Genomic DNA, 18,442 nt, shown 5'->3' on the forward strand with positions numbered 1-18,442 from the left:
CGCAAGCACAACTACAGCGTTTTTGGCACATGCTGTTGTGGAATTTAATTCTTACAGACACACATGTATCAGCTCGATGGCACAACTCAGGAGCACAGCTTCAAGAAGAGACAGACTTCTTCATTTGCTCTGTCTGCAGTGGAGCTGCACTGCATTAAAGCACAACGATGACCGCCCACTTTGCCAGCGGTCCGGAAAAATTTTCCCCTATTCATTTTCTCCGTAGGGACTTCAATTCAATAAAGCATTCTATGAATCATGCCCACAGACTTCCGCAGATTTGGAATGCCATTCACAAAAGTTGTACACATCCTTTGCCACTTGAGTCATTATTTATTAAACAATATGGCTAATTTAATTGTGCTTTCACATATCAAGTACTCGTGTACACAGTGTCTACAATGGGCCGTGCCGCTCGCGCGTTAGTTCATATTAACACATTATAACTAATCCATTCCACAGATTTTTCCTCCGAATCGATGCAGAAAATGTGAAAAAAAAAAAAAAAGGATTTCATGTGGGCCTGGTGATTTGTCATAGCAATAAATCTCAAATATTGAGTGAGCGAGAGAAAAGACAGAGAGAGGGAGTGAGATGACAAAAGAGACAGACAAAACATCAGCAGGAGCTCTTGTATGGCAAAAATGAAACGGATTTCACAGAGCAATATAAAGACAGCTGATGACAGATACACTGCCGAGACTCTGCATGTCTGTTTCGCAGAGATTTCCACCTGGAAGAGTAAAAGCACTGACCACAATACACAAAAGATGATCTGTACAACAAAGCCAGGTGATGGATTATCTGTGAGAAAAACCCAAAATACAGACAAACACACCAGGAAATAGTAAAGTGCTCCATATGCAATCAGTATGGGGTTTCACAAATAAGATAATCTGAAAAATGTGATTGTTTCCTATTAGACATCAACAACTTCCTCAAAGCTGATACATCTCACATAAAATTACAGGAAGCAGAAATGAACCAGCGGTTCTACTGGACAGGGACATCATTGTTAAATCACATCAAGTCCAACATCTCAACCAAAAATCAAGAAACTTATTTAATTTATTTAACAAAAACGTATTTTAATCCAGTCCCTAAACAACGTAGTAATTAATTAATTAATAAATGTATTAATAAATGTAATAATTAATTTATCTTACTTTCCAATTTATTTTTATTTATTTATTTGTATTATTTATTTATTTATTTAATTAATTTTTACATTTATTTATTTTTATACATTTTAAGAAACATTTTAGTGTACACACACACACACGTATATATATATATATATATATATATATATATATATATACGTGTGTGTGTGTGTGTGTGTGTGTACACTTTTAAAATGAGTCTAAAACATAGGTTTTTCAAGATATTTATATATATATATATATATATTTATATTTATATTTATATTTATATTTATATATATATATATATATTTATATTTATATTTATATTTATATATATATATATATATATATATATATATATATATATATATATATATATATATATATTTATATTTATATTTATTTATTTATATATATAAATAATGTATTCATTTTCAATTATTTATTTATTTAAGAAACAGGGCCTTGAAAAACTTATTATAAAGTGTCATTTCTAGAGCTGGCAAACTCATGTACATAAATAAAATCATAAAAACTTATATTAATATACTATTTAATATATTAATATATTTAATATTTTTCTAGAATGTACCTTATTTAACAAAGAAATTTGTATTCAGTCCCTCAACAACGTATTAATAAATTTATTAATAAATTTAAGATTTTTTTGTTTTATTTTCATTCATTTATTTTTATTTTCGATTTTTTATTTTATTATTTTATTTTATGCATTTATTTTTATTCATTTAAAAAAAACAATATGTTATATATTATGTACTAATATACATAATATATAATACAGTAAATATATTAATGTTTAATATTTTTTAAGCTCAAACTATATATAGGTAAAAAAAAAAAAAAAAAAAAAACAAAATATATATATTTGAATATTTATAGTACTAATATTTGAATATATTTGTGGACAATGGGAAGACTTGGAATTAAAACCACTGGTGTAACAATTTATATAATATTAGAGTTCATCATTTTTCTAAACTTTGAGTCTGATGCCAAATTTACATCATTATCAGAACAAAAGTTTGAATATCCAAATGAATGGTTCAGTATCTATATACTAATACTAACGCTACTTTTCTTTTTTTTCTTCTTTAACAAGACTGAGAAGTCTAGAGCAACCGTGGCCTGCCAAAAGAGTGGGCTGGGAAGATTACGATATATGACGGTACAATTATATTTTGACTGGCAAACAACCAGTGGGAATGTGTGGCGATCATCAAAATGAATGGGATGAAGGATTCCAAAAATAACAGGGATATCTAGTTCCACTGTGATATGGAGTTTTTCCAGTTTGACTTTTGGCTTTTCTTGTCTTTGTAACAGCAGCTGTATAGAGGCTCTTTGATGCTATTTTCCGCCTATCAGGAAGGCGCTTTCCGGCAGTTAGCAGTTTGGCAGCGACTGAGTCAAAAAGGCATTTCCTCTGTGGATAACCTATTCCTTTCTCCCACTTTCACTTCCTGTCATTCTTTTTCCTTCTATGTGTCTTTCTCATTCCATACGGATGGCTTTAATCCTCTCACGGCTGATTCAGTGTTGCGCTTTATTCATTTTTTTATTCATGGCGACTGCTGTATAATTCCTGGCCGTCTGAGCCCACTGCAATTCACACCACCCTGACAAATAAGCTCATGGAGAGCGACTGGATTTTCAATAAAGAAGAGAAATGGTGACAAAAACAGACTCGTTTGCATAAGTGAGTTACAGCGCTGGCCATAGATTTCACATCGGTGTGGGCGGAGACATTTCAAGCTGATCCGAGACCGGTCCTTTTGTTGGTCATTATGATTTACATTATGTTAGCATAACGCAACAACCACAATCGTGGGTTTGAGAAAGAGAGACAAGAACCCAATTTATTTGACTATGCTGCAGGAGGATCTGCTTTCACTACAGCAGCCACACCTGGACTGAACAAAGACACATGGGAAACAGAGGGCGAATGGAGCAGAGTTCACACACCTTCTGACCAATACATTTAAATGACCTCTGTAGTCATTTTTATTTTCAGGATTAATAAAATAAAATAAAATAAAAAGTTTCTGGCCAATATAATAGTGAATTATCCCTTTAAAAAATACCTAGAAACATATATTTTCACTGTATTTTTTACAATGCCCTCTGCAGTCATTCATCATTCAGGATCATTAAAATAAAATAAAATAAGATAAAATAAAATAAGATAAAATAAAATAAAATAAAATAAAATAAGATAAAATAAGATAAAATAAGATAAAATAAAATAAAATAAGATAAAATAAGATAAAATAAAATAAGATAAAATAAAATAAAATAAAATAAAATAAAATAAAGATAAAATAAGATAAAATACGATAAAATAAAATAAAATAAAAAACACATATACAATAAAAAGTTTCTGGCCAATATAATAGTGAATTATCCCTTTAAAAAATACCTAGAAACATATATTTTCACTGTATTTTTACAATGCCCTCTGCAGTCATTCATCATTTAGGATCATTAAAAAAAAAAAAAAAAAAATAAATAAAATAAAATAAAATAAAATAAAATAAAATAAAATAAAATAAAAATAAAAATTAAATTAAATAAAAAACAAAAAACAAAAAAAACAAATATATATACAATAAAAGTTTCTGGACAATATAATAGTGAATTATCCCTTTAAAAAAAAACCTAGAAACATATATTTTCACTGTATTTTTTACAATGCCCTTTGCAGTCATTCATTATTCAGGATCATTAAAATAAAATAAAATAAGATAAAATAATATAAAATTAAAAAAATAAAATAAAATATTATTTAAATTAAATAAATGACATACGGAAATTTTCTAGCCTATACAATAGTGAATTAACCCTTTAAACATACCTATGTATTTTCACTGTAGAAATTTCCATACATTTTTATGATTTTACTGGATAAGAGTTATTAAATAAATAAATATTAAATATTCCAGAGTTAAGCATAACTAGAAAATGTTGCATTCATTATAGAAATTTGTGCCTTTTAAATATCTTTTTTTTAAATTTCCATGATTTTTCTAGGCCTACATGTTATAGTTAAAGTAAAATCCCCTGAAACCATCAGTTTTTTCATGACATCTTAATAAATGTGCAAGTGAAAAAAAACTTTCATTTTGACAGAGAGCTCTTCTGACATAAGATAATAAATGTGAAGAAATATCAAGAATTGATAGAACTCTTTACCTGTCGTTAATATCAGAAAGTCAGGAAGATTGGATCACGATTGCAAAAGGTCAGCAGCAAATATAAATGAGAATGTCATTTTAAAACAGTAGACAACAATGATCCTAAAGACCATAAAAGCCCCATTTTCCAGCCTAAACTTCATGTGCAAATAAGAATAATCAACGCAGGACTTAAAAAAAAAAAAAAAAAAAAACAGCACAGTCAGGTAATTTCATGCGGTCTTTCAAAAAGCCGTCTCAATCTCAAATTAAAAACGGTTCCTGGTTTTGATCAGACGACGGGTCTGTTGAGTGTCTAGACATCTGTAGACTGATGTGCAGGGCGAGCCCCGGGCTCAGGTTTCTCGTAGCAGATTGCACGTCTGTGACCGTGAACCCTGTGACCCCAGATCTGTTGACCTCTGTGACCCCTGTCACGAAGAAGCACATCTGGGGTCCCCGGTGGAGAGAGTGCTGACACGGCCATGAATCAGACGCAGTCGGCCTGTCTCAGCCCAGCGCCACAGCAACAACCTCAGTAACAGTCCCATCAATTACACCACCCGCCACGTTCCTCCAGCCCAATCAGAGTGACATAAAGAGAACACCTCCTTCTGTTCAGCTGCAGTGTCACGGCTCCTCTTTATGTGTGCTTTCCACATTCTCACAGGCCAGGAATGAGATCAAAACCACTTCTCTCTACACAAGCTCAATTTACACGTCACTGTGCTCCGAAACGTTTCTGAATATAAATCAAAAACTCAAAACAAGTATGTGCTGCATTCTCCGGTACTGCTATAGTCAGTTTTCTCTGTCAGGTCAACTACCGTCATAGCAGAGCAACAACTTTAACAGAATCTTGCTGAGCATAAGCTAAACTGTAAACATGTTTATACTGTAGCTATTTATTTATTTACTTAATTTATTATTATTATTTTTTTTTTTTTTGCTGATTTGAAATATGTTATCAAACCACAGAATGTACACGACAACTTGAACACATTGTACAACTTTTTTGCATTTCAGGGTCAGATTTTCTTTTCTTTTATTTAGAATTTAAATATTTTTATAAATAAATACTTAAATAAATGTATTTTCTACAAATAAAGACTTTTCAATACTTTTTTCCAGACTTTTAAAGTCTTACAAAAGTCTTCTTTTCTATTTCTATAATTGCATTTTTATTACGTTTTTTTAACGTAATTAGCATTTACGTCTACCTTTATGCACTTGCAAAGAGTTTGTTTCTGATCTTAACAAGCATCCTAGTAATCGAAATCCAGAACACTTTATCTCCTTAATTTTCCATCATGCAGAGAAGTTCAATACTAACTCCCTTCATTTGTTAGTCCCAGCGGCAGATACTCAATACATGATCTTCTACATAAAAAACAACGGATCAAAGAAGAGACGCTCCACCAGTAGCAGCAGAAGCAACCTGAGCAGATCTTCTGCCCTGTCACTAGGCACTAGGCCATCTAGTCTCACCTCCGCACAGTCTGTGTGCCGCCCACCAGTCCGCACATGCTCACACTCCAAACATGCCACAAACACACTCAAACAAACAATGATAGAGAAATCTGCCTCAGCATACACTCATATGCACCTCTAATGAACACAAACATGCGCTAATGACCCACAGGAAGCAGAAAAGCACAGAAAATTGGATTTGTAATCAGATGAGCCATGAAAGGCTGTGATTTTAATCACACTTGAAGGGATTGTTCACCCAAAATTTTAAATTGTGTCATCATTTACTAACCGTCACGTCATATCTTATTTTAGGTTCTAAAGAAGAAAGGAAGTCATACCGGTTTGGAACGACATGAGGGTGAGTAATGGATGACAGAATTTGAAAGTCTGTCTGTTCACACCAGTGTTGCTATTAGTATTCTAGTTCTATCATGACAACTCTCGGAAGTTTGGTAATGAATATGACAATGTTAATGTATTTGGATCTGGTAGGCTGCTGAATTGCTGCTGCTGTTGGTTATTGCTGTTGTTGTAGATTATTGCTGCTGCCGCAAAGCAAAGCAAGTACGGGAATGTGTCGGTACAGTGCTGAGTATTTAAGACATACTGCTGCTGCACAAGTAGAATATATAATAACCCATAGCAGATCTACACAGGTGGAGCTGGGGAGGTGGAGGGTTTCAGAGGAAATCTGAAAGCGTACTGTGAACTGCTCTAATAAATGCTAACCAGATATTTAAAATATAAAACAGCAAGCTCACTGGCTGCTTATGCAACATGAACCAATCAGCCTGTGTCTAGTAGTTTAACGCTGTGAATAGTTTGCGTTAATGACCCATTAGCCTACAGCATGTAGAGTTCCATGACAAAACTTGGCATTTTCATATACAATTTCATATTTTTTAGGTAGCTTTCATTTGAAGATTTTAATTCACCTATATTTGCTTTTGTCAATTTTATTCATTTTCATTTTAAACTGCAGTTTAAATTTAGGTTTAAGCTCTAAGCTAAGCTTAGGTGCTTTTGTAAGTTTGATAAGTTTCTGGCTTAATTTTAGTTTCAATTTCATTTGTTTTTTTAGTTGTAATTTTTAAATATTTATTTTATATTTATATTTAGCTTTGATTTGTTTTTAGTTTTAGACATTTTAGTATTTAAACTTATTTATTATTAGTTGAAAACAAGTTGCTGTTTGCTTGTTTTTTGTTTTTGTTTTTTTGTTTTTTTTTAACATTTTAAAAAAAGTTTTATACTAATATATACACTACCAGTCAAAAGTTTCTTAATGTTTTTTTAAAGAAGTCTCTTCTGCTCACCAAGCCTGCATTTATTTGATCCAAAGCACAGCAAAAAATTAAAATAAATATTTTTATTATTTAAAATAACTGTTTTCTATTTGAATATTTTTTTAAATGTAATTTATTCCTGTGATTTCAAAGCTGAATTTTTTGCATCATTACTCCAGTCACATGATCCTTTAGAAATCATTCTAATATTCTGATTTGCTTCTCAAAAACATGTATTATTATTATTATTATTATGTTGAAAACAGTTGCTGAGTAAAATTTATAATTTATATATTTATCTTTATAATTTAAAGCATCCTTGCTAAATAGAAGTATTAATTTCTATAATTTCCCTCAAAGCTTTTTGTTTCAGATAAATGCTGATCTTTGGATCTTTCTATTCATCAAAGAATCCTGAAAAGAAATGTACTAAAAAAACATTTTTTTAAATATTGATAATAACAATAATAACAATAATAATAATAATAATAATAATAATAATAATAATAAATGTTTCTTGAACAGCAAATCAGCATATAAGAATGGTTTCTGAAGGATCATGTGACACTGAAGACTGGGGTAATGATGCTGAAAATTCAGCTTTGAAATCAAAGGAATAAATTACATTTTAATATATATTTAAATAGAAAACAGTTATTGTAAATAGTACAAATGTCACAATATTACTGTTTTTGCAGTATTTTTGGATCAAGTAAATACAGGCTTGGTGAGCAGAAGAGCCTTCTTTAAAAAAACATTAAAAATCTTACTGGTCCAAAACTTTTGACTGGTAGTGTATATTTTAATTTCATTTTTATTACAAATAATGAAAAAGGTTTTAGTTTTAGTCAACAGTAACAACTGGTTCACATTATAGCAAAGAGCTATGCAATCACAGTCGATCAAAACAACTTGTCACTGGTGTGGCTGGTCAGGACAAAAAGATTTTAAAATCTCATTTTCTCATTTGTCTTTTCATTGTGCCCGGTTAGGACAAAGTGTAACAGACTGACATTTTGTTGACAGTTAAATGCTCATTTACCATGGCGTCATGCCAGCATAGCCCCACCCACCATGAAATCCCATTCTGCATGACTGTAGCAAAATAAATCACGGCCTGATTTCCTGCCTTTGTGCTTTTTGTGTATTGCAGCATTTTTGCATTCAGAATGGGCAAACTAATTACGTGTTGCTGTAAACTCACCACATCATTTCTTGTAAGGACGCGCCAAGCCTAACAACATCCCTTAAACTGCGGCAAAATCATTTCAGAACACAGTCTCTTGTGGTGTAGTGCTACAAAATAATATATACCAGAGGGCGACAGCTTTTTATCAATAAGAACAATGAGAGTGAAAGAGGAATATCATAAACTAGAGCAGCCTAGAAAGCTTGTGTGAAAGGACGGGATTTAAGCAGCCATTATACATGTCACCATGAAGAAGTGCAGAAACGAGGATAAAGTGTAAACTCACTAAGTTATGGCCAGGGGGAGGGGGAAAGGAGGTGTGAAAGGAGAGAGAGGGGAGAGGTAGAGAAGGTGTGTGTGGGAGATCATTCCCCCTCCGCAATTAAAACAGCTGCCAAGGTTAATCTATGCCTGATCGATCAGAGGCTTCTCACACTCTGTTCAGAGACTTCAGCTGGGAGATCACACCGTCCATCTAAATGAAGCTTGCTGTGAATGCGTGTGTGACTCTGAAAGCAGAAGAGCGCTTCACATTTTCTGAGCAGGTGTACGGCTTACAAAATCACTGAAGTACAATGGCAGAGACGTGGCAGATGTGTGGTGCTTCTTCGTCTGCAGATAACAACAGCCCTGATCCACTCCAAGCCAAAAGTGTGAATAAATGCAATGGAAGTTTACAAACCTTTTTCTGCACTGAATCTATTCACGCCAAGCCTAATGCAAATGTAGGATGTTTTTTGAAAAAAAAAAAAAAAAAAAATTGTTTATGTGAAGGAAAACAAACTGTTTTCCAGATACAATCCAAAAGAAAATATCTAACATCTAAAAAAAATAACACCTACAGGATTTACAAATACTGAAAAATACAAATCTAATACAAGACAAATCAGATTTGGTTTTGAATTAACGCATTCTAGTTCCATTCATTCATTCATTTCTGCAGTGAATGTGATTTTTTTTTTATCCTTGACTCAGCAAAGAAAAGGTTGGGTTCAAATTTTCATTTGAATGTTATTCATAGCAAATGTTGCTGTAATTCGACACATTTACATTTTGATGATGTTCATTAACATGCATAGAATAATTGACACGAAGAGAACGAATGATAGAACAACATAAAGAATGATAGATAGAACAAAAGACAGATAGAACGATAGAACTCTAGATAGAACGCTAGATAGAACGATAGAATGATAGAATGCTAGATAGAACAACAGAATGATAGAATGCTAGATAGAACGATAGAACGCTAGACAGAACGCTAGATAGAACGATAGAATGCTAGATAGAACAATAGAACGCTAGATAGAAAGATAGATGGAACGATAGATAGAACGATAGAACGATAGATAGATAGACAGATAGATAGATAGATAGATAGAATGACAGACAGAACGACAGACAGAGCGACAGACAATGACAGACAGAATGATAGAACGATGGAACTATAGATAGAACAATAATGATAGAACAACAGAGTGATAGAAGGATAGAACGATATATAGAACGATAAAACACTAAATAAAATGATAGATAGAATGATAGAACACTAGACAGAATGACAGAACGATGATAGAACGACAGAACTATAGACAGAACGCTAGATAGAACTATAGAACGATGATAGGTATAGATAGAACGATAGAATGATGATGATAGGATACGACAGAATGATAGGACAGAACAATAGAAGGATAGAATGACAGAATACTAGATAGAATGATAGATAGAACGATAGAATGCTAGATAGAATGACAGTACGATAGATAGAAGGATAGAACGATGACAGGTAGAATGATAGATACACAACACGATAAACAGAATGATGATGATAGATCGAACGGTAGAATGATAGAACGACAGAACGATAGATAAAAGGATAGAATGATAGAATGAGAACACTAGATAGATAGACAGATAGATAGATAGACAGAATGATAGAACGCTAGATAGAATGACAACGATAGAACAATATAACGATGATAGGTAGAATGATAAACAGATAACAGAATATCAACGATAGACAGAAGGATAGCACACCAGATAGAATGATAGAACGCTGGATAGAATGATATATAGAACGACAGACAGAATGACAGATAAAATTATTTAAAAAAAAGAGCTTTGAGAAGCTACTATTTCCAAAAAAAAAAGCAACATGCAAATCTTAAAACCCCAGCATGCAAAAACTGACCTAACCAAAACATAAAACAATGGACAATCTCAGTATAGGCTTTTAAACTAATGGGAATGCATTTCATCTTTGTAAAAACTTCTTGTGTGAAAGGCTGTGCTGTAAATCACATACCGCATGTCAAACATAAAAGCTAAAACAGTCCAGCCGTGTGACCCACAGAGACAGTTAGAGAGTATTGTGTTGATGTCAGAACAGCTGGTCACGGCCACAGCCTCGCTCTCATCACAGTCAGCAGGTGTGCGCACAAACACACACAAACAAACACTAACAACGAGCCTCTGTGATGCAGAACAGCACGTTTGATAGAGTAAACTGTGAGCATCATCTAAATCTACGTGCTTGTAGAACAAGTGTTTTTTTCCACCTTCTGCTCTTGTTAGCGAAATAAGAGCAGTGCCACCCTAATCTTCCTAAACTGTCGTTCACTCCACAGATTTCACAGGTTGGAAAGCATGTGGCACTCAAAAGAGATTCCCTACTTGGAACGCGACACTTACGTGCACAATTACCATCATTCCCGGAATGCGTTCGCACAGAGGACATCTTCACGTCTGCTACTCTACAGGATTAAAAAGTGAAATAATTCACCGTCACAGCCTTTGGTTCTGGTATGACATCCTCCTCCTGTTGAAATCCTGCCTTAAAAGCGTGTTTTTGTTGCGCTGCCTATTTTCCGAGAGCTGAAAAGCTGCCATAAATTACAAAAAAAAACAAATGAGTCACCACAGCAGCTCTCGAATGCAGGGAGTGGGGTGAGGGAACATTTCCAAATCTGCAATTCACTTACCTATAAAAAAAAAAAAAAAAAAAAAAAAAACAACAACCCCATGCGTTTACAGAATAACACATCCGGTGCCGGGAACTGCGTGGTGGAGGGGTGAAAATATTGGTAAATGGATTGTGTAACAAGTGAGGATGCCTCACACTCAACTACGAACAAATCAGCAGGCTTATACACTCGTGTGTGGACATTCTGCACAAGACTGCAGATTTTATTTGCATGTGCTACGGACTGCTGATAATGTCAGTCTGGCGTCTCTCGCTCTGACAGCGGCGAGAGACAGCTGCGGTTGGGCGGGGTTTGGATGCGGTGCGTGGCCTCGTTTTGCACCCTGCTGCTATACAGTGTAACACAAATAAAAAATAGGTTCTGACCAGCTCTGTGGTGGCGGTAAGGGGGACAAACGGTCCGGTGCCGTCTGAGGATACAGAAGACACACGTGCGCGGGCATTCTGCCCGGTAACACTCGAAAGCAGAAAGCCGATTGGTCGACAGAGTCTTTAGTTTTCAAACTCAGTGGCCTCATCTCGCAGGCATGGCGCCAAACGTGGGGCTCCGTCCCCTGCGTTAATACATTCAACCTCTCGTCTTGTCTTCAGAGACAGATTAATTTAAATGTTGTTGTTCAAAGTTGATTTCCAGGGTCAAGCCTTCAAAGTTTAAACATGCATTCATTACCAAAGGCTTTGAGAAGCCTTATTTTTTCCATTATGCCCCAAATCAAAACGTGCTTCTCAAGGCTCTTCGCTTGAGAAGTCGTGCTAGAGGAGAAAGAGAAAAAGAGACTAACAGCAAAAAAATGCACTGAAAAGAGGTGTGAGAGCTGAAGCGGCATGCAAATAACTCACTCTTACAAAGTCTGACAGCCATTGATTTTTTTTTTTTCGTATTTCACTCTATTTTTTCGCCGTATTGTTTGATTGCGTTTGTGGTGACTCATTTCTATCCTTTTAGCAGGGCCATCCGGCACTTTCTTTAGATACACTCTCAAAGGCGACACAAAGGGAGCAAAAGAACTGAGAGGGTGAGCAAGAGAATGAGAGGGCACAAAGAAAGAGGTAAAGCCGTGGTTTTGTCCTGAGGTAAGGCATTAGACAGCTCTAGGAGAGCGAGGAGGGGAAATGAAAGGTTGTATGGGTTAGTTGAAAGCAGGAGTACATCAGAGCTGGACTCGAGCTAGTCCCAAAGTTTTTATTAAGCAGGGACACTATCAGGAGGTAGCAGACGGGCTACTCATAGTTTAAACAAATTGGTGGAATTGCAATGTTCAGTGTGACGGATACAGAAGAGAGAGTCTGGCTTTTTAATTTAAAATAGCTAATTGGCTTTTTGGTAGATTCAACACACGTTTTTCTCAGTGTAGAAGGTAGTTTGCTGATTTAGGCTAGTTTTATTCACCCAAAAATTCTGTCATTAATTACTCACCCTCATGTTGTTCCAAACCCGTAAGACCTTCGTTCATCTTCGGACCACAAATGAAGATATTTTTGATGAAATCCGAGAGCTTTCTGAGCCTGCATAGAGAGCAAGGGTCCTACCACTGTCAAGGCACAGAAATCTAGTAAGGACGTCGTTAAAATAGTCCATGAGACATCAGTGGTTCATCCATAATTTTATGAAGCTACGAGAATAATGACTTTTCAACAATTCTTCTCCTCTGCATCACCTTAGCACCATTTTGAAGAGTATCACTACACATGCTCACACTTTCCTCTGCAAGTAAACATCCAAAATGGCGCTAGGGTGACGCAGAGGAGAAGAATTGTCGAATAAAGTTGTAATTGTGCACACAAAAAAGATTCTCGTATCTTTGTAAAATTACGGTTGAACCACTGATGTCACATGGACTATTTTGTCGATGTTCTTGGTGCCTTTCTGGACCTCGAACTTGGTAGGGCCCTTGCTGTCTATGCAAGGTCAGAAAGCTCTTGAATTTCATCAAAAATATCTTAACTTGTGTTCTGAAGATGAATGAAGGTCTTACGGGTTTGGAACAACATGAGGGTGAGTAATTAATGACAAAATGTTCATTTTTGGGTGAACTATCCCTTTAAGTCTAGCCAAGCTGCCATTTTAACAAGTTTGCTACATGGTTTCTCAGTGTGACCAGCTGACAAGTGTCCAAAACCCCTGCAGAATGAGCAAAATGAATCGCTTTGTTGTCCACCCTTCTGTAAATAACTCTAAATTCATTAAATATGACTAGCTTGACCAGTGGAAACCAAGTTAAAGGATTGGTTCACTCCTGAATTTAAATTTCCTGATAATTTACTCATCCCTATGTCATCCAAGATGTTCTTTTCTTTCTTTTTTCAGTTGAAAAAGAACATTTTTGAGGAAAACATTCCAGGATTTTTCTCCATATAGTGGACTTCAATGGGGATCAACGGGTTGAAGGTCCAAATTGCAGTTTCAATGCAGCTTCAAAGGGCTCTACACAATCCCAGCCAAGGAATAAGGGTCTTATCTAGCAAAACTATCGGTCATTCCAGAAAAATTCTGGAATGTTTTCCTCAAAAACCATCATTTCTTTTTGACTGACGAAAGAAAGACATGAACATTTTGGATGACTTGGGTGAGTAAATTATCAGGACATTTTTATTCTGAAGTGAACTAATCCTTTAAGAACAGTAAACCATCCAAAAGCATTTTGGAAATTTCTAACGTGCTTGGGTGCATTGCAAACCAGTTAGTTCCATTAGCATACTAACACTCAAACAAGTTACTAGATCTCTAAATAACTCTGACATTTGCTGAACATCCACACTTTGTCAAATAAGGTATTTGGCAACCTACACAGTTCAGCAATGACTTCATCACGGCATATTTTGAAAAAGAGCAACAGCCAGATCTTACTGTGATGTTTGCAATAGACCATGTGCTAATTCAAAAGACTAAAGACAAAGATGCTTACAGACATACAGTACCAGTCAAAAGTTTTTGAACAGTAAGATTTTCAATGTTTTTTGAAGAACATTTATTTGATCCAAAATACAGCAAAAGCAGTATTATTGTGAAATATTATTACTATTTAAAATCACTGTTTCCTATTTGAACACTTTTAAAATGTAATTTATTCCTGTGACCAAAGCTAAATTTTCAGCATCATTACTCCACTCTTCAGTGTCACAGGATCCTTCAGAAATCCTTCTAATATACTGATTTGCAGCTCACAAAACATTTTTATAAGATCAGCATTTATCTAAAATAAAAAGCATTTGTAACATTATACACTATACCATTCAATAGCTTGAAGTAAGTATTTCTTTTTTGGGGGAATTAAATTATAGAAATTAATACTTCTATTTAGCAAGGATGCTTTACATTGATCAAAAGTGGTGATAAAGATATTTATAATGTTACAAAAGATTTATATTTCAGATAAATGCTGTTCTTCTGAACTTTCTATTCATCAAAATTCTACTCAATTGTTTTCAACAAAATAATAATGTTTTTTGAGCAGCAAATCAGAATATTAGAATGATTTCTGAAGGATCATGTGACTGGAGTAATGATGCAAAAAAATCAGCTTTCAAAATCACATGAATAAATTACATTTTAAAATATATTAAAATAGAAAGCAGTTATTTTAAATAGTAAAAATATTTCAAAATTTTACTGTTATTGCTGTGCTTTGGATCAAATAAATGCAGGCTTGGTGAGCAGAAGAGACTTACTGTTCAAAAACTTTTGACTGGTAGTGTATATTTGAAAAAAGCTTGGGAATACAAGAGAGAGCTACTTTACAACAATGTGTGGGCATTCATTTTGAAAGGCCGTGACCTTATGGACGAGAGGATGCTGACCTTCCATCGACTATATAGAAATCAATACAACTATTAGACTATTGAGTTTTCTCATCCAACATTCCAGAGCACAGTCGATACAGTAGTTAGTAGAACAGAACAAACCACACAGTGTGATTTATACAATCAGTTAGACCAGAATAGCACTCTATCCCATAATGCACTACATTCTTTATTTGCCAGACACAGTTAAACACATAATAGTTAGCACTAATGTGTTTCTTAACAGTCAAATCATAGTCACCCACACATTGGTACTCTAATGCTAGTAATTGAGTATGTTACTGTCGGACATTCTAGAGCAAGTTAATTTCAGCAAGGTTTTTCCTTTTCAGTGTTAATACTACAATAATTAAACTGGCACTCACAGTGAAGCTGTACAAATGAGCTGATATGACAATTATCGTCTAAAAGAGTCTTTTAGTATTTTATAGATGTCGACCTAAATACTGGTGATTTGTCATACAACATACTCAACGAGAAAGTTACAGAGATCAGCAAGATTTGTGGTGAGATTGATGACAATGGATCCTGCAGGACCAGTTTTACTCCATCATAGAAATCTAATATGGGTGTTGTCTCCCAGACATGGAGGTTTTAGATGAGATCTAGAGATGAAATAGGGCTCCGTTTAGTGATTGTAGGACTTACGAGTAGTGCTGGTAGGGCTGGGCACCCAGTTCTCTGTGAAGTTGACGTTGCACATGTTGGTGCTGCAGCAGCAGAATCTGTAGGTGCCATTCTGGATCTGCGATGGCGTGGTGGTAACCACGCAACGGTCGTCATGGCAGTCCTGCTGGTCGCCAATGTAAGTCCAACAGCCTGCAAGGAAAGGATGCAGATGGTTGAGTGAATGAGAGTGAGACACTGAGATGGAAACTCTGTAAGAATGTGTGGGGATGAAAAGCACTTGTGTGTGTATGTGTGCGCACATTTTAAGGTCCACATTTTTGTGAAAAAGTGGCTATAATGGGTAGACTGAAGTTTACAGCAAGAATTCCCAACCTTTTTTCCTCAGGTTAACCCTATGAATTACTTAAAGAAACATAATGTAATGTAATGTATTTTTTCAAGTAATTCATAGGGTTAACCTAAGAGAAAATATTTATAATATAATATAATATAATACAGTACAATATAATGTTATATAACATAATATAGTACAATATAATATAATATAAAATAATGTAGTATAATATAATATAATATAATATAATACTTATAATTCATTGGGTTAACCTGAGATAAAATAAAATAAAATAAAATAAAATATGAATAAAAATATTAATTTAGCATTATATAATAAAATATGATATAACATAATTGCAATATATCAATTTTAATATGACAATTAATGAATATTAATTTGGTTATGTTATATTATGTTATCTAAAAGAATATTAAATTGTCAGTTCATACAGATTATGTAAACATTTATTATATTATATAATATTATATAATATAATATTATATTATATTATATAGGTAACATGGCAATGAATTAAATAATGAATATTAATTTAGCTTTTATTATAAAGATTTCGAAATTATATTGTATTTTTCATTTTTACATTATGTTTTTTCGTTTTTATTTCTTTTACTGAATGTTCTAAAATAAAATCATATCAATCTAGGTTAGAGTGCAGTTATTAGCTTAATATAAAATAATAGCTCAATCTAGATGAAAATTGTTTTATTATTTACTCATCCTCATGGTTCTTACAAACCTTTATGCTGTAATTATTCAGCTTAGCGTATAATAAAAGCATGCTTTAAAACAACATGGGGTAATAATACACAAACACTTAAACAAATTCTTTGCTTGAACTGTCTCTTTAAGAAAAACAGAAGTCAACGGACGGTCCTCATAAGCATATATGCAGAAGTCTGTGTGTGTTTGAGTTCATACTGACCTTGTTTGACCAGGCGTATCTCTCCGTCATGTGTTTTCTCCCACAATCCATAGCAGCGGCTGCTCTTGCTGCACAGGATGGTGTTATTTTCTCTGGTGATGTGCCAGTCACCAGCCACACTCTGCTCATCCACCTGCTGGTGCTGGTCATTAAATGCACACTCCCGCTCTCTCTCCTCACTCTGAGCAGCTGCCGGGACACAAAACGAGAAAAAAGAGATTATTAAAAGAACACACAACATTCATCACGAACACTTTCTGTAGGTCTACATACACACTATGGAAAAGCTAAGTGATCATTACTTATAGCAGTCCCTTCAAAGCAAGTCAGTTCACATGGCAGCCAACTTGGAAACCCCAGGTGGCTATTATCTAAGACATCTATTTGAAGTCACCATGAAATCTATTTTCCAATGCATGCTATAGATCTTACTGTGAACCATTCATCCATGTAGGTTTTATTTTCTTAGCAATTTCTGAGCTCAGAATTTTAAATTAAATTGTCAAAATTGGATGCATATAAGACTTCTCCAATCATTTGCCGCAGTCTCAAAAAACAATCAACAAACGATGGAAAGAACCAAGTCCATGCCCAACATCTTTCTTTAATCAGTAATCAGAAATCAGTTACGTGGAAAGATCAAAATCTCCAAACCTGTTGGCTAAGATTAAATTTGAATAACATTTTTAACATCACCATTAAAGAGATAGTTCACCCAAAAATGAAAATTACCCCATGACTTACTTACCCTCAAGCTATCCTAGGTGTACATGGCTTTCTTCTTTTAGACAAATACAATCAGAGTTATATTAAAAAAAAATGTCCTGGCTCTTCCAAGCTTTATAATGGCAGTAAATGGCTGTTGAAATTTTGAAGTCCAATAAAGTGCATCCATCCATCATAAAAAAGTACTCCACACGAGTCCAGGTGGTTAATAAAGGCCTTCTGAGGCCTCAATGTGTTTGTGTAAGAAAAATATCCATCTTTAAATCTTTATAAACCATAATCTCTAGCTTCCACTAACTGTTGTACACACATTCACGAGAGAGTGGTGTTCCAGCAGATGACACAGGACATACAGTGGTCAAATGCAGCCAAGTAAGCTAGAGATTGCGGTTTAAGATTTAAATATGGATATTTTTCTTACACAAACGCATTGATTCACTTCAGAAGGCCTTAATTAACCCCCCAGAGCCACGTGGAGCACTTTTTATGATGGATGCACTTTATTGGGCTTCGAAATCTCCATAGCCATTCACTGCCATTATAGAGTCAGGACATTTTTAATATAACTCTGATTATTTTTGTCTGAAAGAAGAAAAGCATATAAACCTAAGATGGCTTGAGGGTGAGCAAATCAAAAAACTATCCCTTTAAAAAAAATACCAAAAAAAAGAAAATGAAATTCAAATGAAGTCCAAAATTCAGAATTCAATTTTTAGTGTTCTAATTTAAGCAGCT

At 34.3% G+C, this 18,442-nt stretch overlaps 1 protein-coding gene across 1 annotated transcript in view; it reads right to left on the reverse strand.

Annotated features, from left to right (window-relative positions):
* Positions 1 to 18,442, reverse strand: part of bmpr2b (bone morphogenetic protein receptor, type II b (serine/threonine kinase)) — a 94,591-nt gene that overhangs the window by 31,058 nt on the left and 45,091 nt on the right. Inside the window, exons 2-3 of the mRNA XM_051118719.1 lie at positions 16,982 to 17,170; positions 15,720 to 15,890 (exon numbers count right to left, since the gene is read on the reverse strand). Coding sequence (XP_050974676.1) covers positions 15,720 to 15,890; positions 16,982 to 17,170 — 360 coding nt within the window. The remainder of the gene's footprint in view (positions 1 to 15,719; positions 15,891 to 16,981; positions 17,171 to 18,442) is intronic.

Source organism: Labeo rohita, chromosome 9 (genome assembly GCF_022985175.1).
Source record: "Labeo rohita strain BAU-BD-2019 chromosome 9, IGBB_LRoh.1.0, whole genome shotgun sequence".
In the NCBI taxonomy this organism is placed as follows: Eukaryota; Metazoa; Chordata; class Actinopteri; order Cypriniformes; family Cyprinidae; genus Labeo; species Labeo rohita.